General features: G+C 35.1%; 1 protein-coding gene across 3 annotated transcripts in view; it reads left to right on the plus strand.

The window, feature by feature from the left end:
- The window catches only part of LOC106669343 (atrial natriuretic peptide receptor 1), a 93,614-nt gene that overhangs the window by 51,323 nt on the left and 15,635 nt on the right, over nt 1-26,656 (plus strand). For 2 of the 3 annotated variants that reach the window (XM_014398759.2, XM_024227163.1), the window contains one exon: nt 539-685. In XM_014398759.2, coding sequence (XP_014254245.1) covers nt 539-685 — 147 coding nt within the window. The remainder of the gene's footprint in view (nt 1-538; nt 686-26,656) is intronic. The other variant, XM_024227164.1, reaches the window with a different exon arrangement.

The raw sequence follows: 26,656 nt of genomic DNA on the forward strand, positions 1-26,656 counted from the left end.
TTTTGGTTGAGATGAAAAATTAGTGTCACGAACGGGATTCGAACCCACGACCTTCGGCTAAATACGCCGCTGCTCTACCACTTGAGCAATCGTGACTTCGATCAACTCGGACACCAATCTCCCATCCCACGCACCTTTCGAATTTTCCCTCCTTTTTGCCATTGTGATAGAGCAGCGGCGTATTTAGCCGAAGGTCCTGGGTTCGAATCCCGCTCGTGATACTGACTTTTTTAACTCCACCAATACCTTACTTAAAGATTAAATAATTGAAAAGAATTTATTTGGTCAATCAAACTCAACCTAATGGATCTAATATTTTATTTTAATTCGTTGTGTAATAACGTTTGAAACCACAATTATATAAACCTAATCGGCAAGTTGTGTGCTTTTCTAACCAAATTAAGACTAGAACTAAGAAAATATACCCCATTCTTTTTTATTCAATGTTAAAAGACCAAAACCAAAAAATGCAAAATATTCCTAACCCGTGCGCCTAACAAGGTTTGTGAAGAAATTGTATTCTGTTTTATTGCTTCAGGACTAATTTGAGTTCACGGTTTGCAGTGACAGACCAGGCGTTAGACAGACTCAGCACTTGGCCGACGGTCGTCGTAACGACAGCAAACGGTAACAGGCTTGTGTTCAACGACAGCGTAACTTTCAGAGAACACCTCGACCTTTTCAGGTAATTAAAAAATAATTTCCTTTGTCTCTAACAGGTCCAAAGAAAGGGCATCTGAAAAATTGGAGTCCGGTGTAATTATTTTAACACGGGAGCCCTTCTTTCAGGCTCCATTGTTGACGGAATGAAGCTATCCACTTCTCAACCTTTCACAAAGCTTTCTCACAATATTTTATGATTATTTATAATAGTATCGCGAAATTTTATTACCTAGTTCCTTTATCAACACCACAGAAAACGTGTACATCAAAAAGTCGTTTTAAATCTATCAATATTGACAAAGCTAAAAGAAAATTGCTTTCAACACCAAGCATGTCAAATATTAATTTATTTTAGAAGATAGAAAATCATAAATGTCGTAGAAATAAGGAATCAAATAAAGTCGAATTCAGCACTCCACACAAAACTACTGAAAACCACCTATTTGGAACAAAAATTGATTGAACTATTCAGCTATCTTCCAAAATAATTGGCGTTTTAAAAACCTATTTATAGTTCAGAGTACCATCTGAATACCGGGGCAGCTAATATACTCACAATCAGATATAATGGAAACATTGCGGTTGTGCGTGACAGATGTAAACATGATCATAAATATTGCTGTAATATATTTCATTAGCTAGAGTTTGTAGAGCATGACTATTGTACTTGAAAGTATGTGGCATCTCAACTACTGTAATTAAAAAGTAATTCGCACTGAACTGGTTGCTTCTCAAAACTTCATGAAAACTAGTACAAAAACTGTCAATGAAAACTCACTAAAAGCGTCTTACTTGATAAGTGGCCCAGGCAGGTAAAGCTCATACCATAGCGGAAACCATCATAACCTATCTCTCTCTAAAATCAGTAAAACATATATGTTGCGTGTCATTATCAAACAATAATATCAATAGAGGGATACTTGATTTATCATATGATGTGAAATACGCTAGTTTCTCGCATCCAATAAAATTCATTTCTCCCCAAATGGACGAATCAACTGACGTCACGGGGTTGTCTGTTTTGTTGGCTTTTGTCCGTTATGAACAGTCGGGATGATTCGAGGATGATCTTTTATTGAGTAAACCACTTCCTGCCAATGAACTATCTAGAAGAAGAAAGCAAATTCACTTCTTACTGCCAAACTTAACCTCTTTTAAGGTCATCATCAGGTCAAAACAATTTTAAATATGCCTACAGATTGATACATTTAAGTTTTTTGCAGGTGATCTCAAATTTCCTTGACCGGCTCAGACATTTACAAGGACAAATTAGTTTCTTTTGCCCTGATGATGACCATAAAATAGGTCGAAATCTTGGCACTAACAACTAAATTTGCTTTCTTCTTCACGACCATCCTCGATCAAGAGTGTTCGTGAGTGAAAAAGTGGTCGATATTTCTAATACTTAAATGGAACAGGTGCCGAAATAATCCGTTTATTGGAATTTTTTTACAATTAATGCAATTCCGTGGTTTAATAGCATTGACGTGTGCACAGATGGTGCTAAGGAAATGACTGGCCGAACGATTGGATCGAAGTAAAATAAAAGTGAGATTAGTACTGAAGTAAGATTTAGTGAGGAAACAAATGCCAACCTCTTCTAGAAAGTTTCGGATGAATCTGTTCAAATTATTAATTGTTAAATTATTAATCAAGTCGTGGCCATTGAATTCAAAACTTTTCACCTTACTATGTGGGAAGCCTTCACATTCCCTGCTTCCCCATACAGAAGTGGTTGTCTTTTGGGAAAGCACTTTCACGATTACAGTAATTACATTCAGTAGTTTTATCTCGGTTTTGGACAACATTGTCAAATTGCCAAATGTTTTAAATGGTGGGAAATGCCAATGTATACTGTCGTTTTTATCAGATATTTTCGTTAAAATGTAATATGTGAGTCTTTCTTTGCAAGGGAAGAATCTCTTTCGATGCCTATGACAAAATTCACGCTTTCGAAAGAAAAATCCAATTTTGGGTTGAATCTGTTGAGAAATAAAAGGTGGAGTCTTTTCCTGTGTTAAATGATTTTTTAAAAGTAAACAAACTTGGGAACGACACAGCTCGAGATACAATGCTGCACTATACATCCACCAAAACTAAAGACGAAGCTGTTTAGATGCTGAACCCGACATCAGTCTCCATATATAAATATTAAACCCAACAATCCGAATTGTGCAGGCTAAACAACCTCACTCTTCCCGTTAATTTATTAATCATTAATGTTCAAATTATTACTTTACAATTTGACTCGAGTTTTACTTACCTATTGATTCCGTTCTGTCGCCCAACGCATGCAGTTTTAACCTTAAAAAATTATCTTATTTATCCATCTTTCCATTCACTCAAATAGTGTAGAGAGGTATTCCAAATTCCTCCATTAATCTTTACACGAAGGAACAACTCCTTAAATAGTCTAAATTTGTAACTATATGTTACCTGATATTCCGACATCGACATTATGGTATTACACATACATTCACGCTTATAAATGCATTCTCAACACAGAATACATCATTATTTGGAGAACGTGAGATGCGATCTGGTGTGATGTAGGTTTCAGAAAAATATTTTCTTTATCGTGCCGACGTTTCGATCTTTATTGAGATCATCTTCTGGGATTTGAAAAACATTGTTTCAATTTTACAAATATGTGTAGGATGTGAAAAAAATGACTTTATACAATGCAAGATGATATATTAACAGGAGTTCCCACAGATCAAATTCAAACTACAATAGATACATTTAACAGCTTTCACCTACGCCTACAATTTATACATGAAATCGAAAACAGCAAAACAATGCCATTTTTAGATACACTCGTAATAAAACAACCAGATGGCGCATTAATCACAGATTGGTATCAAAAACCAAGAAACAGATCGCTACCTCAACATTACATCTCACCATCCTCATCATACAATAATAAACACGCCAAAGGGCTACTTCACAGAATTATTACCCTAAGCCATGAATCATTTTACCACAAGAACATAAACATATACAAACAGATCCTCCATAACAATCTCTACCCTAAACTCATTATTAACAGAATAATCAACAACTACAACTACACTTACACCATCCACTATTACTAATAATACTACACCAAATCTTTCACATACAGACAAACCAACATACATTTCCATGCCATTCATTCACGGCCTATCACATAAATTAAACACCTTCTGTCACTTCTGATTACTTTAATATAGCTTTCAAAGCTATAAAACAATTTACACATTTGTTCCAAAATTAAAGATCACACACCAATAACAAATAAACCTGTCGTAATTTAGAAAATCAATTGTTTAAATTGTCGGGCAACTTGCATCTCCAATATCTCGATAAGAAAGTAAAGCAACATATCTATGATTCAAAGAAGCCCAAACAAAATCCTACAGCACTGGCTACCCACCATTTTGAACACTAAAACAATTTCGATTTCAACAATCCAAAAATATTACACACAGAACAAAACAAACATATACGTAACTTTTTAGAAATGGTTTACATCAACAGAGATAAACACGCATCATTTACAAAACAGACATATGTAAACTCAATCGCAGCTATGCTAATATTATTAATCAAATTCAATACCGATAACATACATATATCATCACATCACACAAAACATATAACATATAAAACAATCATCACATTCCACACATCAAACATTTCTACAATCTAATTATTCAACAATTTGGCTTTCCTTTCCCTAATTATCCCCGTCTATATAATCTTGAAAGAATAATCATGCTGAACCCTTACCCATTTTTTCCCATTGTTGGCTCCTTTCATATCAAAGAAGCCGACTCCTTATATAAAAATGTCTTTCTCTCCCGAATTCCTTCCCCACCCCTTCAAAATTCGACGTATATATATATATATATATATATATATAAAACAGCAATATCTCACTGGCACTCTCAACACGACAGACAAGAATGAGACATCTACACGGAAAGCAAACACTTTGAGTGAGTACATATACTCTCAACACAACACGCGAGACTGGCACAATTACACAGAAGACAAACATTTTGAGCCCTGAAGATGATCTCAATAAAGATCGAAACGTTGGCACGATAAAGAAAATGTTTTTCTGAAACCTACATCACACCAGACCGCATCTCACGATTTGTAATTGCGTAATTGTTCCATTCTTGCGTTTCGTGTTGAGAGTGCCAGTGAGATATTGCTGTTTTATGTTTATATACGTTGGATTTTGAATGGGTGGGGAAGGAAGTCGGTACAGATAAACATTTTTGTATAAGTCGGCTTCTTTGAGGTGAAAAGAGCCGACGATTGTGTTTAAATGTGTCTGTTCTGTAATTGATGCTGTGTTTATCTCTGTTGATGTAAACCATTTCTAAAATATCAGCATCAATTACAGAACAGACACATGTAAACTCAGTCGCAGCTACGCTAATATCATTAATCAAAATCAATATCGATGACATACAAATATCATCATCACATCACACAAAACGTACAATATATCATATAAAACATTCATCACATTCCACACATCAAACATTTTTACATAGTCTAATTTTTCAATAAATTTAGCTTTCCTTTTCCTATTTATCTCCGTCTATATAATCCTGAAAGGGTAATCTGGCCGAACCATTATCAACGTTTTTCCCTTTGTCGGCTCTTTTCACCACAAAGAAGCCGACGCCTCATAAGAGAATGTCTTTTTATCCCGACTTCCTTCCCCACTACTTCAAAATCCGACGTATATATACATAAAACATCAATATCTCACTGGTACTCTCAACACGACACACAAGAATGATGCATCTACACAGAAAACAAACACTTTGAGTAAGTACAAATACTTTGATTTGAATCTAAAATTTCTAGCATTTATAAATTCATTTTTTTCACATCCTACACATATTTGTATAATTTAAACTATGTTTATAAATCCCAGGCCATGAAGATGATCTCAATAAAGATCAAAACGTTGGCACGATAAAGTAATTGTTTTTCTAAAACCTACGTCACACCAGATCGCATCTCACGATCTTCAAATAATCATTAACTTACGGTCACTAAACACCACACACAGTGTTCTTTGAGTGTTCAACTGGTGAAGATGTATTTGTATACACATTTGAAACACATGTTTGAATCGAAATAAAACTAATGAACATGGTTGGTTGTTCAAAAAATTAAATATTTTGTCAAGTTAATATCGGTAATAATTCAAATTATATCTCTTGAAAGATACCTCTTCATAACACAGGCAAGTTTTTCCCATATAGAAATGAGATATTTTGTGATCTGTGCCTCTTTCTTAGTCGAGTAAACGCCAGATGCTGCGATATCTGTTAAATTCAGCAAACACAAACAAGAAAAAATGACCAACTCGCGTTATTATGAACATTTCTATAATCACAATAAAATAAAATTAGAAGTGTTTGTGATATGGATGTTGTTTAAAATAACATCTTTTATCAATGAAAAATATTAGAAGTGATAAAGGAATTATTAATGTCTAATGAAAGATTTTATGAACAATTCCAAGTTTGATCATCTGGTGGCTCTTTCCGTACAGGCTGATTTAGATGGGAAACGCCGCTTTCGTGTTTGTCGCTGAATCAAATGCATACTAACTAGAATCTGGCCATGCATAACATGTCATCCTTACATGCTCACATCGGGGGCCTTTTCTCAAAACATCTCCCGTCGTAGGAACATGTTTTCTTCCTGTTGGAATTTCTAATAAAAGTTAATTTCACCGAACCGATCCGGGAAACTTAGTCTCAATCAGAGGAGGTCACCTTAAGTAACTCTGTACACATTTGATGAGGGGGAAGGTGAACTCCGAACAGGATATTGTGATCTTTGTCTCCATCAGCCCGCTCCCGTTTATCTGAAGGAGAAAAGAATTAGAGTTGAACGCAATCACCCCAACTTCGAGTAAAGCCTCGAAATCAATTTAATTCAGAATTTAGACTCTGGCTAAATTTTATACAACTTTATTGACTCAGGGCTTCTTTTAATGGAACAAAACAAACAGTTTTTCAGATAACACACACATATATGTGTGAAATATATGTATATATATATTTCGGGTGTAAAAATACCTAACTACAGATTCTCTAGGGTTTATATCGGTACAAATACGGGATAATGAAGACCCTTTCCATAAAATTTATTACAATAATTTGTTACAAAATAAGTTACAATAATTTGGCCGTAGGCACATATTTACAGCATTATTTCTTCTTTTTTTTAGAGAGAGAAAGAGGTTTACAAGTTCGTTAATAGGCTTCTCCATAAGTTTTTGTTCTATTGGTTTAGTACGTTCTTTAACAGGCATATTTGTAAATTAATAAGTAACTTCAAATGACACTAATACACAATATGTTCTTGATTTTTTTTTTAATTCTAACCAGTTTTACTATTTCTATTGCTTTTGATTTTCTTTTTAAAAGTAGTTTTAAACTAGTTTTTGTGGTCCGCTTCACCATTTAATATCTTTCAATTAATTAAGGTTTTTAGTTGAGATAAAAAGTCAGCGTCAGGAGCGGGATTCGAACCCACGACCTTCGGCTAGATACACCGCTGCTCTACCACTTGAGCTAACGTGACTTCGATCCACTCGGACACTAACTTCCCATCTCAACTCCACCTTTTGAATTTTCCCTCCTTTTTGCCATTTTTCAAATGGCGTGTAATCTATTTGATTCTTGGCGACAAATGAAATGGCCACGGAGAACTTTAGTGAAGAAAGATATACTTCATTTAACTTATTAAATTCACTAGTTTTCGTGGTCCGCTTGACCAATTAATATCTTTCGTCACGATAGCTCAAGTGGTAGAGCAGCGGCGTATCCAGCCGAAGGTCGTGGGTTCGAATCCCGCTCGTGACGCTGCCTTTTTATCCGAACTAAAAACCTTAATTAATTGGGGAAAAAATTGACTCCGATTGCACTTTATTTTTACTTACTACTGATGTTTATTACAAAAAGTACGACTTTTATCATTTTTATAATCAAACCTAGGTTGTATAAATTATATGTCATTTCCTTAATTATTTAAAATTGTCCACTTGCAATCTTGCGCCAACTTGAGACCGATTCTCCTCGTTCCTTCTGGCTTAGAAATGAATAAGCATCAATTACACAATTGTCATTTAGCCCTGCCTGGTTTGCAAAATCAGTCGGGTGTCTCTTCGAAACTGCCGACTTGTTATTAAGAGTTCCTTTTGATTAGAGCGAAAGGGGAGGAATTTCGAGATGGATGTCTGGGTCCGCTCAGACGCGCTAGGCCTCTATGTTCTGAAGGATTTGCGCCTGATTTAGTTCTGAAGAATTTACCAATTAAAATTTAACCCAAATGAAATAAACCTCAGACTGATTGTTTCGTAAAATTATTTCAACGATTACATTAAACGAAATAGTCCTGGACAATTTATTAATAGTAAATTATAATTTGTAAGGTCTAAACCTTTAATTAAAACAGGCCTGGAATTTAGTATTACTTTGAGGCAGTGGAAATCGTTAAATACTTTGAGTCTTAATTAAAATTAAATTTTCTCGTCGCTTTGGTTGCCGTTTTCTAGCCAAATCCATTATTTCAGAGAGGCTTCGATGAACGGATTGTAAGGTCACGAACCCGAAAAATAAATCTGACAACGTTCTAATTAATGGTTTAATTTTATTCCTAATACACCCCAACCGACATTTTATTGATAAACTGAACATTACAAAAAAAAGAAATTTTATTAAATTTCAATTAGATAGTCTTTAAGCTTTAAAAAGAAAAATCACTAAGAGGTAGAAAGTATAACGCAGTAAGTTTGACAATTAATTTTTGGAGGGTTAAGAACGTATCTCTCATAGGAAGAAGGGTTTATTTAACTAGCATTAACGTTATTTAATCCAAAATGAAATGTTATATCGGTTAATTTTCAAAAATCACTTTTCTGTTTTTAATGTTTTTGTACTTAACCACAAGCCCTCATCCAACTTACTACAAAAATTATCAGGCCAAAGAATAGCTTCGCACAGTTAAAGGATATAAAACAGCGCCAACAACGGCGCTCAAAGTAGCAATAGGAACAACAATTAATTAAGGTTTTTAGTTGAGATAAAAAAGCTAATGGCACGAGCGGAAATCGAACCCACGATCTTCGGCTTAGCACGCCGCTGCTCTACCACTTGAGCTATCGCGACCTCGATCCACTCGGACACCAACTTCCCATCTCAACCGCACCTTTTGAATTTTCCCTCCTTTTTGCCATTTTTCAATTCAAAATTCAAATGGTGCGGTTGAGATGGGAAGTTGGTGTCCGAGTGGATAGAGGTCACGATAGCTCAAATTTGTTATTTTATTTACATTGAAGGTAAAACTGTTCAAAAAGTTGTGCTTGATGAAATAAAAGGTGCTTTTTTCTATTTATTATTTTATCCATTGTAGTTATTTTACTGTTAATATATTTTTTATTTTAAATGAAAGAATAATAAACTTTTATAATAAGTTAGTTTAAAAAGTGTTGTTATCCCTCCTTTTTGCCAGTTTTCAAATTCAAAAGGTGGGGTTGAGATGGGAAGTTGGTGTCCGAGTGGATCGAGGTCACGATAGCTCAAGTGGTAGAGTAGCGGCGTATCAAGCCGAAGGTCGTGGGTTCGAATCCTGCTCGTGCCATTGACTTTTTTATCTCAACTAAAAACCTTAATTAATTGTAATATATTAATTGGTCAAGCGGACCACGAAATTAGTGAATTTAATAGGAACAACGCCGTCGATGAAAGTGATAACAGTAAAAGTAATTATAGAAAAAAATGGGGCCTGGACTTTAAAACCTAATTTAGGACTTTAACGTAATAATTTAGTAGTGCAAGAGGGGGAATGGCTCTGAAACTCGACAATCAGTGAGTCGAAATTTTTCATAAAATCCAAAATAATGAGGCATTGGCAATTAGGTACTAAAATAGTTCAAAAGCTACAATTTGTCTGAGGACGATTGTTTAGAAGGCTTGGATGCGCTGGATTCTTTGGCAGACCCCATAGTTCCGGTCCGTATGTATACTGGCGGTAGTAAAGTTTTGTACAAGGTTAGTTTACTTTTGGCAGTCAAGACAGATTTTGGTCCAAGAAATCTTCTTTGCTCCACATCTTCTCTTAAGTTGTTGGGTCTTAAGTTTTGTGTGGGGATTCCACGTCAGTCTGCTGTCTAGGTATAGACCTAAGTACTGGACATGAATAGAAGTCGGTATCCCTTTGATAGTTCAAAAGACTTTGTAGATTGACTATGTAGAGCAGAGGATAGCCTTTACTTGGGTCCTTCCAGATTATTTGATTAGCCAAATTATAACAGGCCACGGTACGTTTCACCGTATCTTCAGGTTTACAATAGCGCAAAGTGCTGTATTGCTAATCAAATGATAAAGAGCAGACTTTTCGTCCGTCCAAGAACAAAGGAGTGCCGGAGATACCTTCTTGCATTAGGATAGGCTACAACCGATATGATCTCATTAAAAAAAGAGTCAAATTACAAGATCTTCAGGGGTTTCGTTTTAGAGAGTTTTCATCCAACCGGTGGAGGGGGGTTAAAAAACATACCACTGTTACGCCAGGTGTGGTAGGGATAATACAAATTTATTTGTAAAAAACGTTAATTTATATGTTCTCAGTTGGGCTCTTAGAAAGAGAGTTGGTTCCTCGTTTAATTCACGAACTATCCGGAAGAGTCGTTCGTGCTCCGCAATCCCTGACAGCTTTTGTTTTGTGTGTAGCCGGTCGTGCGTTCTCGTGTCGAAACAAAACTCGTTTTCAATTCAGTGAAGCCTGTGAAACTACGGTCTAATTATTACGAATACAACTCTGGCGAAACCCATGGAAACGGAATAAATAAGCCCTGATGTGACAAAAGACCGAGAGGATTTCCATTGTCCAGCCTTTTAGCCATAGTCGCCAGGTCTAATTTGCCACCTTTTCGGAGTGATGGGCGATTTTAAAGTAGGGATCTTTTTGGATTAGCGAGAAACGTTGATCCTCCCCAAAGGATACAAAATAAAAAATAATGTTTTGACGTAGAATTACAATCAAAGACAAAACCGGACAATTGTATTTATTTGTTCATTTGTCATAATCAGAGTTACAGATTTCATTACGTCATGTCTCGAGCAGAAACTGTACGCGACTGGAATGTTTCTAGATGTTCCTCAGGCCCTCGATAAAGTATGGCATGTGGGATTATTAAACAAATTAAAATTACTTTTACCCCTCCCCCGCCTACTATCTGATCATACTATCATGCCTTAAAGAGAGATTTTTCGCAGTAAACCAGGGATCGGAGACTTCCGAGATGAAAGCAGTGCTTGCAGGTGTGCCACAAGGGTAAATACTCTCTCCGCTATTATACACAATTTTTACCTCTGACAATGCCCACAAATGAGCGCGCCACATACGCGGATGACATCGCCGTATTACCAAGTCCTCCCTCTTCTACACAAGCTTCACTTATGGCACAAAACCACATATCAACAATTGAAAAAGGAGCAATCTTTGAAAAATAAAGTTTAACCCCTCAAAGTCACAACATATCACCTTTACACTCTGTCGGGAGACTTGTTCTTGCATATACTTAAACAATGTACCTGGTCCTCAATCTGACAAAGTTAACTATTTAAGGCTTACATTTGATAGAAGGCTAACTTGGAATCCACACAAACGATTTAAAAAAAGACACTCAACAAACGATTTAAAATGCTTTATTAACTACTCAACCGACAATCAAAATTTCAACTATTAACTACAACTATTAAAATCAAAATTTTTGACATACACATACTTAACCCTATTTTGATGTACGGGTGCCAAGTTTATGGATCGCCCAAAGGTTCCAATATTCAAAGATTATAAAGTTTATAATCCAAAATTTTAAGACTAATTTTTTCTGACCCTTTTTATGTAAACAATAACACACTTTACAGAGATCTTCACATACCTTCTGTTTTTTCATATGTCAAATCATATTACAGACGTTTTCATAGTAAATTACAAAATCACACTAACACAAATACTGTTACTTCATTCCCAACAATTAACCACCTAAGCGTCTGAAATGGATATGGATAAAAGGCCTCTTGAATGATTAATATAATTTTATTAGTCCAATGAGTAGCTATAATACCCGTAATGTCACAATGATATATTGAAATTCAATTTGCTGGTTGTATGTAATACATGTACAGTTGTAGATAAAAATAAATGGGTCCACAAAAAAATTCCCTAATAACTAGATAAAAAACTAATACTTGACTTAAAACGTAAACACAAAATTAATAAATTGTTGTTTTCATTCGTAGTGTTACTATTCATTTTACACTCTTTAGATTAAAAATAAAGAAAATCTGTTCAATTTCATCCTTTTCAAAGCCAACTTGTCACTCGAATTGGGTTTTAAAATTATTTTCTTTGATGAAACAATAAATTTGAGTAAAAATTTAACTATTAGTTTTTTCTTAAAAGCTTGTTACTCAGCACAATTTCTGGGTGTGCCTTGCTCTACCATCCACGATGGTCTACAGCGGTTTAGGGCCACCAGAAATCTCGGTGGAAAAGAGAGTAGTGGTCAACCGCGATGTAAGTTAAGACGATCGTTTTATTGCTCTTACTACACTGCAAAACCGTCATTTAACGGCTTCCTTGAGAGGTTTAGTGAACTCCAAAGGGTCCGTAATGTAAGGGTGAACCCAGCATCAGGTTCTCTACTGCTGGAGATAAGAAAGGCGACTATTGTCAAATCAACATTTCTTTGGACAGTTGAACAATGGAGACTCTTCTCTTCAAAGATGAGTGCCGGTTTTGTTTGTGACAATCAGATGAGCCGGACCGTGTGTGGAGAAGACGAGGAAGACCCCTCTGTGTCATGTGCCATGCGTGAATCATAGCCTTTTCAAAATTATGGTATGGGGTGGAATCAACGTCCATGCTCCTACCGAAATGATTATCGTATAGAATGGATTTTAGGCTGCACTAAGGTACATTGAGGAAGTTCTGGAAGCTGCGGTCGGTCCCGTTAGCTAATTTATTGGAGTCGATTTATTTATTCGATGCCTAGAAAACTTGAACAATCCGCGATGCATGAGGAGTTAAAACGCGTATTTAAGAGCATGAATAGGCAAAAAATTGGTTAGTTAAATTTTAATCTATCACTAAATGATTTTCCTATGTTTTAGTGAATTTTCTCCATAATCGTAATAATTAAATATTTTTAAATAAAATTCATGAATTTATATAGAATAAACAGTAACATACGAGTGTCTGATTTTTTATTTGAGTTAAGTTAGTTATTAAGTTAATTTTTTTGTTTGAGTGTATGTTATATTTTGTATGTTTTTTCTGGATTCTTTTGTTTTGAATTATTGAAAGAAAGACTACATATCTAGTTATGTAACCAACAATGACATATTTTAAAGTATATCCAACAAATTTGCGAGCTGTTCAAGAGAATTTTAATTTAGAATCACAACATTCACTTTTGATTTGTAGAAATGTCAGGTGTGTGGATTGTAATTGTGTTACAGAGACCATGAGACTTTGTACTATTTTGCAAATAAGTCCATCAGCAATTCATATTTCATTCCAATATTCATTTTTCTTATGACTCACATGAACAAATTTGTACTCTTTTTTTCATATTCTCTCTCTCTCTCTCTCTCTCTCTCTCTCTCTCTCTCTCTCTCTCTCTTTCTATCTATTTCTCTCTCTCTCTCTCTCTCTCTCTCTCTCTTTCTTTCTATCTATTTCTCTCTCACACTCTCTCTCTCTCTCTCTCTCTCTCTCTTTCTATCTCTNTCTCTCTCACACTCTCTCTCTCTCTCTCTTTCTATCTATTTATCTCTCTCTCTCTCTTTCTTTCTATCTATTTCTCTCTCACACTCTCTCTCTCTCTCTTTCTATATATTTCTCTCTCTCTCTCTCACTCTCTCCCTCTCTCTTTCTCTTTCTCTTTCTATCTATCTATTTCTATATCTATGTATACATTTATCTCTATCTATCTCTCTCTTTTTCTCCCTCTCTTTCTATCTATTCCTATACCTCTCTCTTTCTTTTACTTTTTATCTTTATCTTTCTTTTTTCTCACTTTGTACCTCTCTTCACTCCCTCTCTTTGTACCTATTTCTATCTATGTATATATCTATCTATGTATATGTATCAACAATCTACATATATGTATATCACTATCTATTTATTCTCTACCTCTCACTCCCACTGACTCTCCCTCTCTCTCTCTTCCTCTTTCACTACCTCTATTTCTATCTATGCATATACCAGTGTATACATTTATCCCTACCTCCATCTATTTCTCCCTCTCTCTCATTTTCTCTATCTCTCTTTCTCTTTCACTCCCTCTCTTTCTATCTATTACTGTCTATGTATCTCTGTTCACATATCCTATGTATCTATCGATTTATCTATCTATCATCATCTCTGTATATCTTTAACTACTTATATATTGTCTTTTACACCCATATCTCCCTCTGTAATTTAAATGTGTGCCATTTCAAAGCATTTTTCAGAAATTGCCTCAACTGTTTCCTATGTAATCGTTTATTTGTATTAATTACCCCGTTTTTCTCCTAAATCTATGCCTAACAGGCTTAAAATCGTAGTGACTAGGTCAGTTAGTACAATAGTACAATTAGTACCGTCGAAACAACAGAAAGAATAAGGATAAAAACAAATTATGAGACATTGGCTTGTTACTGATACTGTAATTAAAGTTAGTTATTATAAAAATGTCTATCCGACTAAAATTGCTAGGAAGGATTCAGTCATTTTCAACAGAGAGGAATCTATTCTTCTACAGTAACCATAAGCACAAATGAACTTACCTTCGTTGTTCAAAGGCCTTATCGATCGAAGGGCCTAAAAGATAAACATCAAGGGAAATTAATCATCTTCCTCTGTACAAACGGCCTTCTTTTCATAACAAAAACAGCCTCAAATTACAGCTTCTTTTTCAGAGCTTATTTAAAATAAATTTAATTTTATATTTTATAGATCAGGTGATATTGTATCTAGGGGCTTATTGTAAATGAAAAGTAAAGCTTCTAATCATGTTTGATACATGGTTATGATAAATTAAATTAACCTTAAAATAGCATAACTAAGAATATTAATATATAAAAAATTCATAGAAATGCCAAATCATCGTTCAACCAGCATGCGTGATTGTATTAGATATGAAAAAAGAATAAGTTACTTCGTCTTGGGAATTTTTATTCCACCCATCTATTCGATAGATAATGCAAAGTAACCACGTTTATAGGCTCAAAGAGACATTTTTCAGCTTGAGCTAGTGTAACTTGTAAGGAACTGTGGGAGTAGTAAAGCTCCCAGATGCCAGGAAAAGCGATAAAGTGCACAAAGAAAGGACTACAATAGCCCACCTTATAGCGGGTGGTAAAAAAGTTTATTTTTTCAAAAGGAATTTTTTCTATCAAGGGGCAGCACTTTATAGTTTATACTTGATTAATTGGGATCTCCCCCGACCGAAAAAGAGAAGAAATAATGTTCTTATATAAGACCCTTTTAGAAACTAACTTCAGAGAAAGTTACACCCTTCTGAGGATCCGTAAGCGGCCGCTGGCCGTAAGAGTCAAGGAAATATTAGCGGCGCGGGGAGTAGGGCTGAACGGGGAAGTGGCCAAAAAGAAACCTGAAACACCCCCGGTTATTTCCCTACTACATTGTACGATGGGATATGGAAAATTAAAGAAAAACCGGACACCCAAGTATATATAAAATAATGTTTGAAGCCCTGAAAGATGAATATAGAGATAGCAGACCCGTCTTTACAGTTGAGTCCAAATCGGCAGTAGGCGTAGGTTGTACTGTGTACAAGTAAGGAAAAAATAAATTGTCACTCCCTCCCGGCTCCCACCTCGAGCGTTACATGGCGGAATTAACGCCATATCCATCGCGCTGAGCATGAGAGCATGATCAAAAATAAAAACAACTCTTTTTTTATGCACCGATTTGCTCAGTGCGGTCCAAAAGCCCAAGAGACTCAAAGAAACATTGATTAATATATAAACATATACATACAAATGAAGTTATTTTACAAGTGGGTGGAATTTTTTGCCTGTAATTGTATACATATGTACATACTTTATATTTTATTTCACATATAAATCCGGTCATTAGTTATAAGATATAAATGTTGATAGCTCAAAGATGATTCCAAAAATAAATTAGTTACATGACTTTTTTTTTTAAATTTGTTGTACATTACAACTACCTTAAAGTAGGTAATAAGTAACAGTGAGAAAGGTAATTAAAACAAAACAAAATTAAAACCAAGAGGGGAGAAAACACCCATTGGTATTACTCCAATGTTACAACAATATTGTTTGTTCAATTGATACGTGTGTCATTATCACTTTCACTCTCATCACCATCACTTCCTAGGAGATCTCGCAGCCATTGTCTCTTCAGTCGGCGGGGAGGGTTTGAGGGGATTCGTCGGGATGCGAGGTTTCTGATGTGTTGGTTTACGTTAGTTGGGAGGTTTTTATGAAATTTACGGTAACGGAAACGTATTTCATCTTGTACGAAAGGAATATGTAAATCTGTATGTGTAGTTTGGTTCGATACATAAAATGGAGCATCTAGTATTTTTCGTAGTATTATAGACTGGGCAGTTTGAATGCGGTGGATATTGGAATGTTTGGCTGAACCCCACACTTCCAGTCCGTAAGTCCAAATCGGCTTAACTATGGTGTTGTAAAGCAGCCTTTTATTTTTGAGAGGTAAATTAGAGCGTTTGTCAAGAAGTCGTGCAAGAATTCTAAATCGTGTCATAACCTCCTGACGTTTCAGTCTTGTGTGAGGATTCCACGTCAGGCGTTTGTCGATGTACAATCCGAGGTACCGCACCTTGTCCGCAGTTGGGAGGGGAGTATTGTTTAAGAAAACAGGAGGGGAGATCTTTTTACGAAGAGTGAAGGTAATGTGGGTGGATTTTTCTGTGTTAAATTTTATCCTTTTCTTTTTACACCAAGACTCTAGTAGTATGATGTGTTGTTGGACAAAACAAATTTTTATCTTGTTGTAAAAATTAATTAAGAAATGATATTATTCGATAACAATCACACCAATTTTCATGGATTAGCGATGAAATTTTGAGATGAAGCTCTCTGTGAGGTTCATCAGTTTGTGATTGCTAAATCGCCTGCTAATTATACAGTGGCCAGTGTCAGATTTTGGAATACCTGAAGTAAAAATGAAGCAAAGGAAGGGGCTTAAAACACCACCTTCTAGTACGTTGTTGACTTTATGGTTTTCCTGTTAGCAATAGGCGTCATTATTGTTTCCTTTTGGTCAAAAACTTGCATCTAGCAAAGCAACTGTTTGACGGTTTTCTTTTCGTCAATTCCATCCGATTCGTTATGCTATCAATCCGTGGCCAGGTGTCTGCTTGAAAACGTCCTAGAATAATGTTGAAAGTGACTCAACAATTCTGGCGTGATGAAAATAGTCTGCGGATGTTTTCCTCTCCGGTCACGTGATAAACAATTCAATTTACCCGAAGCCTAGCACTTTTTCGGTTTCGCACCCCTTCCCCCCGAGCTGTCGATGCCAGCCTTAATTTCTGCCCTAATCCAATTCAAGATATTATGCGTTTCGCGTTAAAGTCCGGGACTTTAAGCCCTTAATCGCCCGTCCGGGGCTTTCCTTGTCGGCAACTTATAATTGAGACCGTGATAGAAATTGAGTTGCAGGGTCCACAACCTCTTCAAGTTGATTGGAATATAGATTGCATTGTGTTTTATCCTGTTGACCACGCCGTTGGCTTGATGTCGGCCCTTCCAATAAATTCCAGTTCATACGTGGACCCCCTGCTGTTTTCAGCTCTCTTAAGTTTATTAAAGCAAACGGATGAACGCGATGGCTCTCCTGCACGCAATTCCCACCAATTTAACAAACCGAAATTGCGTTAGGTAAATATTTTGTCGTGCACCTCTCCAATTAGAAGGTCGACATGGTCCGAATGGTAACAAATTAAGGCCAATGAATATTTTTCACTGGGGGAAATTGTTAGGACGCAATTTCGTAATTATTAGCAGCATCGTCGAACGCGATAGTGACATAAAATTACCCAGCCCTGATGTTCACAAAGGAGTTCTTTTGTAATTGGCATAATTCTTGAATTTTAATCCAAAATTATAATATTCAAAGCTGATATCAATAACATGAGATAATATCTAAAAATCCACATCGAACTTGGATCAGAAATAAGCGTATCAGCTTTAGTTTGAGCTTAATACTACCCTGAACTATTTGTTGAAACATAATTAAATGGCAATATCGTATCTCATTATTTATTCAGTTGAAATGTTCATTTCGCTTGGTTGTTTAACCATGTTAGCTCATCGTTATTTTGCTTACTTGTTATTATCAAGTAATAAAGTAAGATGAGTAGAAATTGAAATATTTTCAATGTTAAACGGCAGTCCGGTTAAAAAAAGTTTGAATTTTGTTTAATGTTAAATCAAACCGTGCAGCAGGGTACAAAGTATCTTTTCCAATTATTATTAAAAAAATCATGTATACACAGAGGACGAGAGAGAAATGAAAATAGTGATAAAAATTTGAACCGTACAATATAACATCATCACTCTGAAGTTATGCTATTTAAATAAACATAGCCTTTTTAATATACACAGTACTTTTATTTACAAGATTTGCCAATTATTCGTATTATATAATGTACTGTAAAGAAATAGGTATTAGTTTGGAAAGGAAGTAAATTTCGAACAACTTTGACAATCAATTGATGTTTCTTCAAAGTTCAAAGTCGTCGATTATGAATTTTGTCATTTGTCGCCGAGAATTCAATCCGATTACACGACATTTGAAAAATGGCAAAAAGGAGGGAAAATTCACAAGGTGTGGTTGAGATGGGAAGTTAGTGTCAGAGTGGATCGAGGTCACGATAGCTCAAGTGGTAGAGCAGCGGCGTATCTAGCCGAAGATCGTGGGTTCGAATCCCACTCGTGCCATTGACTTTTTTATCTCAACTAAAAACCTTAATTAATTGTAATATATTAATTGGTCAAGCAGACACGAAATTAGGGAATTAAGTATTTACATGCATTTTCTTCTTTTATGGATGTATTCCATCATCATTCTCAATCCTAAAACCCACAAACATCCCAATCACATATCCTTCTACAGACCAATCAGCCACCTTCCTCAACAATCATCGATATATTCTTTTTAAAACGTATAATACCATTCGAGATTTACACTAAAATCATTCCTTCTCACCAATATACCTTCCGTCCTCATCATTCCACGTTAAAACAACGCTTCGGATTTGTTTACATCATTTCCTCCTATCTAGAGAACAGAGAGTATTCCTCGGGTGCGTTCCTGGATGTCGCCGAGGCTTTCGATACTATCTTGCACCCAAGTAACCTCTATAAACTTGGAAAACGGAAGTCCGCATTACCTTATCTTTGAATTCTATTTAACTGACCGCTGCTTCAGAGTGAGGTTCGACGACGAGTACTCAGATATACAAAAACCATATAGAGGCCGGTGATCTACAAGGAAATATTCTTGGTTTTTTTACCGAATTTCCTATAAATCCTAATACGATCAGTGCCACCCTTTGCAGATGATACTGCAATTTTATCTCCTTGCCCGAATCCAATGCACTGTGAGCTTATCAGAGACCGGTGCGGCGAAAAGTAGAGAACAAGAAGGAATGAGGAAAAATCAATATAGTGTATACTGTAATAATAGTATCATCCTCCACTTTACATCAACAACAAGGAATTACCTAATTCCACTCAAGACCAATACTTAGGATATACATATGGTGACATGAAATCCCCATCCAAGACTGGATAAGTGTCAATAAATTATTACAAGATTTGGACAACTACGAAGACTTTTAAGAGCTGTTTCTGTCTGTTTTGACCGTCAAACTAACTTTAAAAATTACTGCGACCATTTTGGGCATATGGAATAGGAGTGTGGTCATATGGTGTTCCGCCAAGCTATCGAATCCCCAGAACATCCAATCCTTCAAATCAAGTCCTCAGGCAAACTGCCAAAGCTCCATACTACGTCACTAACCTTACTATTCACAACGACGTCAACATTCCTTTAGTCAACAAACCGATCTCGTTTATAAAATTTCCACACCAAGCTCTAGATCCATCCGAACACTACTGCCCATCCTTACCTCCACTTTCCCAACCTAAGATCCCCCACACCGCTTTTAAAGGCGATCGCCTCAAGAACTCATTCCTTAATCACTCGTATTGGGTATAGCGTTGGCTAACTTATCTTAACCTAAACCATATATGCACAATTTGAAAAAATATTTTCATGTTTACAAGATTCACATTTTTTTTTAAATGGGTTGTTTTATAGCACAAGAATTAGATATTGAAATATTTGCTATTTATTTATATTCTATTTATTTACATTTATTTATTTACATATATTTATTTATATCTTCCATCCTTTAAAAGTCATGTCGGTTCAAAATGAAAAATGCAATATGGATGCCCTCGAGGTAGGTAAATACTTTTATTTTCCCTTTAGTCTAAAAATATCATATAATAAACTAACGTTTTAGTACGTCTTTTCAATCTTGAAAAAAAGAGGCCTGTACTCAAGCGGGAAAGTAAAAATTCCAGAAATATTTTGTCACCCGGACAACGGAGGGGAATCAGCCGACGATCGACCTGGCTGTTTACGTGCAGTCTTAGTGAGTCGGGTTGTCCTGATGGCAAAGATATGAAGACCTCCATATTGTGGAATTTTCTACACACCTTGGGTCCAAATTCTTGGGTTTAGTATCTACTACAATGATCAGTCGAGTTACATTTACGTAAAAAATCGTATTATAGTAATCAAACACGGCCTTATTTTGAACTTCACCCACAAGGTTCCATATTGAACCATTACTTTTTTAATCTTTTTTAAGTACGTTCTTCAAGTATTTACAGAGGATGTTAGAGTTTTGATATTAGCAGATTATGTAAAGTTGTTTCGTGCTGTTAACAATACTCTTGATGCTGAATCTTTAGAGACGTCTCTCACTCATCTCAACTCGTGGTGCGAGCAAAATCTTCTATTTCTAAATTACAAGAAAGTCGGATGGTAAATATGTGCTTAGGTATCAGCATTCTGAGAATCAGGGTCACTGGAGGCTGTCCACAAGGAGGTTGTTTATCTCCTCTATTGTGGTTAATCACAGTAAACAGCTTATTAGAGCTTCTGAATAACTCAGGCTTTTATAGCCNCCATGGACAATATGAACTTTTTTGTTCATTTTAGGGTGAAGAATCTACTGGAGAAGTTTGTAGCACGAGTAGCAATTCACCCTGTATATATAAATTACAAGAAATGTTCTAGTGTCACATTCAGAAAGCCACCCAACACTGTTAATTTTCCTTATGAAATTCAGGGTTCCCGAATAATAAAAGTTGAACTTTTGCGTGATCTTGGTGTTATATGTGGTGATTAGTGACCGTTAGTCTATGATTATTCGGAAATCGTGAGATGCGGTCTGGTGTAACGTAGGTTTCAGAAGAAAATGTTCTTGGTGTTATATTTGATTCCAAATTAGGTTTTCATGAACACATTCAGATCAGAAATAGAGCCATAAAAATGCTGGGATTTGTGCTCAGAAAATTCACAGTTTTTTCCTAACATACCAGCCTTTGTACATTTATCTACATCCTTAGTTAAATCTTGAATTTTGTTCCCCAGTTTGATCCCCTTTATATTTAAAATATATGAATATAATTTAAAGTGTTCAACATAGATTTTTAAGATTCATAGCATACAAAAGACGTATTCCTACTGATGAGATTGACTACAAGCACTTAATGTCATAACTTGGTCTAATAAATTGCGAGAAGCGTATAATAATTTCTAATTTAATTATGATAAATGATATTTTATATGGTCATATAGACAGTTCTGAACTAGTATCTTTTATTTCTTTTACCGTTCTGTAAAAAAATACCAGATCGTTTAATTTATTTCATGTTAAATTTTATAAAAGAAATTACACTTTTTTTCATCTATTCCTAGATCTATAAAATACCTTAATATGTTAGATATTGATAATTTTAGTTTATCTAGATTAGCTTTTAAAAGAAATCAGTTATTAACATTATGTTCCTAAAAAAGAAATATGTTATTTTACGTGTTAATCTTTCTGAGAAGTATATTTATGTTTTATATTTTGCTTATAAGCCTGTAATTTGTTTTGTACATTGCACAGTTATGCTTTTCAAAAAGTTTATATATTTTTTTGTTCTTGGCTTATGTTACATTGTATTAATTAAGGTTTTAGTTGAGATAATATAATATATATAATTATTTAGAAAACGTGAGATGCGGTCTGGTGTGATGTAGGTTTCAGAAAAACATTTTCTTTATCGTGCCAACGTTTCGATCTTTATTGAGATCATCTTCAGGGACTGGGATTTACAAACAATGTTTACATATAACAATTACATTTTGGATGTAAAAAAGTGAATTTATACAATGCAAAATATATTTTTTATATATATTCAATCAAAGTATTTCTACTCACTCAAAGTGTTNCTTTATTGAGATCATCTTCAGGGCTCAAAGTGTTTGTCTTCTGTGTAATTCTGCCATTCTTGCGTGTCGTGTTGAGAGTGTATAATATATATAATTGAAAGATATTAATTGGTCAAGCGGACCACGAAACTAGTGAATTTAATAAGTTACATTTTATATTGGTTTATATAAATTGTATGCTAAAAGATTAATAATCCGTAAATAAATAAAAATAAAAAATAAAACTTTAAGTGTCTTAAGATAATTTATCCGTATCAAAAAGTTCGGCAATAAGGCAGGATTCAAAACACGTCCTTTGCCAAACAGTTCTAGTAAAATAATAAGTTTGAGTTCATATCAACCTGCAATAATCACATGAATAGAGTTATTACTGCAGATCGATATAAAACTTCAACTTTAATTTGCATCGAACTTCTCTCCAGGCTTTAAGGGTGGCGATATAAATCGCCGAAAGCTCGTGAAACCTAAATGTCTTCTTCAGCGCAGAACTTACGAAGATACCTCAAAATTCAAAATAAATAGGTTTGAGCAAATTAATTGGAAGATCATCAAACTAGATCAATAAAAGTTACGTACATTAATTATTCAGAAATCGTGAGATGCGGTCTGGTGTGATGTAGGTTTCAGAAAAACATTTTCTTTGTCGTGCCAACGTTTCGATCTTTATTGAGCCCTGAAGATGATCTCAATAAAGATCGAAAAGTTGGCACGATAAAGAAAATGTTTTTCTGAAACCTACATCACACCAGACCGCATCTCACGATTTTTGAATAATTATCGATTAACGGTCACTAATCACCACACGTTATTTACATTACTGAAAGTTCTTAAAAAGGAACATATCTGTAAGGAAAAAAAATTGAGGTAATGTAGGTATAATTGTATAATTGATTATAAAGCGGCTATACCTTTTTTTTCTAATCAGTTGTGCATGCTCGAGCGGAAAGGCGTTCTCATCGTTTTCCATTTTCCCAAACGTTTCGATCAGTAAACAACAATCCGTGGGCCAACTGATACAATCTATCTCTGGAAAGGCAAATACACAGAGGGTAGAGAATTTTTATCAAACGTCTCCCGATTGAGTTTTATTTAACCAGGGAAACAAGGAAACGCAAACATAATACAGACACGAAAAACATAATAACCTATTAGGTTTCGTGGTCCGATTGACCCAGTAAATTCTTACTCTACTTACAGACATTACTCTAATTGATAATTTAATATTTACTGCTAGTCTTATTTTACAAAAGTTCCGTTTAATACGGTACAGAATTTTGTCCAAGAGTTGAGGGAATTCTTTCACTCGATCGCGTCGTGTTGTTTAGCGGTGGTCGTTCTCCCGAAGTGACGTTTTATATTGACTTGTGAAACGAGGGTGGCCCCCGGCGAAGGGTGCCCTGTCACTAGTGGAAAACGGAAGCGATAATTACTGTCTGAGGAAAACTCGTTAGTGCAACCGTGTTGTTGACAGTCCGTCAAACGCTAATAAACCGAGATAGGTCAACTGGTGAAACAGAAAGGAAATTTAACCCTCCTGTTTGCCATTCCGGAATGCTACCAATTTCGTTTCCCCCTTGGAAATCAATTGAAAATGATCCGAATGATAAAATTACACCGTTCAAATAATTAAGTTGTTCAACCTTGCGAAGCCAGTAATCTGTGGGTGCATCCAGCATCCAATCACACACACACACACACACACACACACACACACACACACACACACACACACACACACACACACACACAAATACTCACTACTAACTGTGCATATACTTTGGTATTTTCCATTCTATGGACTGCCTATCCTCGTTATTTTGTCAGAAGCATTTCGGTTTCTCGCTATCTTCAATGTTCTGCTAGTGATTTTTGTTTAGTCGGGTCACTTCATCCCACAGACCTTTAGCAGAAATCTAACAGTTCATTTCTATATATTTTATGTTATTTTCATTATATATANTATATATATATATATGTGTGTGTGTATGTGTGTGTGTGTGTGTGTGTGTGTGTGTGTGTGTATTATATATGTGTTAGCCGGTGTCCGTACAGTAATGTTGGTCAGAGTTATTGTCTTATAAATATTGTATTTTTTTGGTGTATCAAAGTTTTGCCAATATGTTTGTGGGATTGTTTTCAAAAATATAATTGTTTGTGTGTATTAATTATACTTGTTTGTGTTTTTATTTCTTTTATGACGGATATATTATAAACCCCGTTCAATACGTCTCAATCTTATTTTCATTAAGACTAAATCTTTTTCGTAATTATATATATATATGTACAGTGACTCACAGATTCGTTCACAACTGAATGCAAATTGGGCTATATCATTATTTACTTTACAAAACAATTGTAGGACATCAAATAAACGTAGTTTTTTTAATAATTTTATTTATCTTAACACAAAAAACACCCAAAAAATTAAATTGTTCCTTTATCAAGATTATTAAAATAATAGAAAAGAAATTACCGTGTGCGAACGATAATATGATTGTGCCATAGAAACTCCTTTAATATTTTGTATGTCATCCTTTGGCTTTCAAAACTGCATCAGTCCTTCTGGGCATACTTCTCACGAGATTTCTGCACTGTTCTGGATCAATTAGGTCCCATTCAACGTGTGTTTTTTCCCAAAGTTGATCGAAGTTTGAAGCGTCAATTGCAGCATCGGCTAAAGATTTTTTAGTTTTCCCCACAAGTGCTCAATTGGATTAGGGTTAGGTGACTGTGGGGGCCATTCCATGACTGTAAAACCACGATCAGCAAGTCACTCTTTGGTCAGCAATGGTTTCTTCACTTCCCGCCGCTCTTAATCCGGCCTCAGCACACATCTCCGTTTGTTTCAGCACTGACATAAATATTATCATTATCACGCGGCCTACGCTGGATTTGGACAGCATTGTCAACCTGTCCTGACCGAACGGAGCGCGTAGATACAACGCCTTTTGGGCTCGGAAAATTTTGTTTAATGACCACTCCTCCTCTTTTTAAAACAACTGTCGTAAATTCCGGAAGATCTTTCAGGTTTTGTTATTTCCCCAATAATAACAATTTATATTTTTTTGAAATTTCACGATAAGGAAGTCCTTCTTGTACAGATTTTATTATTTGATCTTTCAAAAATGTTGAAAATGGCTTCATACTGTAATTAAACGGAATAGATCATGACCGTTAAGGAAAGGAAATATTTTCAATATGTAAGAAAAAAAACTAAATTGTTGATATCTGATAACAAATTCGAGACGAATTATTGAACGGAATTTGCGAAATTTGCAATGAAGTAACCCGAGACACAAAACTGTTCACATGAAGACTCGTAATAAACTGGCTCAATTCAAAGGTATAAACATAAATAAAGATTATTAGGGTGAATGTTTGTTTACCAACAGTTCAACGAACTCAATCCTATTGCTGTTGTCTGGATTAAAAAATACGGGATTTGCAAACTAGAGATAATAGAAAATTGTTTACTGATGTGAACAAATATGCGAGTCACTGTATATATTAGTATATATCATATATACATATATAATATATATACTATATATACATATATATAAATGTTACATATATATACTATTATTTGATCAAACTGAAAATTGTTTTAGTGTCATGTTGGCAGTTGTTTTGTTCACGATGAAAAAAAGAAGGATAATATAAAAGAATATGAAAATCATAATTACCTAAAATATTCCTTTTTTTCAGCTAGACATATTTATTTGTATATAAAAATTCAGAGAAAAGGAGAATTTGAAAGAAAGAAAAGACATTTAATTCCTTCAGACTCATTAGGAAGTCTTTCAAGCTGCCTTCGAAAATCTAAGAGGTTATACTGACAAAAATATCCTTATAAGATCGGATAGACTAGAAGCCAGATGTGAAAAATCGCATCAAAATTAGACAGTTTATCATCCAAAATCTACAAAACCTGGGAAAGCACAACACCCTGATGATACATTGAGAACCGGGACACAAAGGAATTTTTGGTGACAAAACGGCAGGCAAACTGACAAGAGAGGCTGTGACCCTATACTTGGGATAAAAAATAAACATAGAATCCATCGACTTAGAATGGATTAAAAAAAGATAAATAGAGAAGTAAGTGGATGAACTCTAAAAATGCTAGACATAGTAAGCTTATATTAAAAGAACCCTCGTCAAAACTAGCAAACTTGTTCTTACAGTTAGAGAGAGCTAAATTCAGAGGAGTGATAGGCCTATATACGGGTCACTGTATTTGGTTCGCTAGCTGTTCTGGGTTCGAATCCCAGTAGAGCCCATGGCTTTTTAATTAATAATGAAAAATGTATAGTAAAATGGTTTGGTTGGTCCGCAGTTATAAGTTCAGAAAAAACAAATTTTATTGCTTTGATACATA

Source organism: Cimex lectularius, unplaced genomic scaffold, assembly GCF_000648675.2.
Source record: "Cimex lectularius strain Harlan isolate CLEC.00 unplaced genomic scaffold, Clec_2.1 scaffold35, whole genome shotgun sequence".
NCBI classification, from domain to species: Eukaryota; Metazoa; Arthropoda; class Insecta; order Hemiptera; family Cimicidae; genus Cimex; species Cimex lectularius.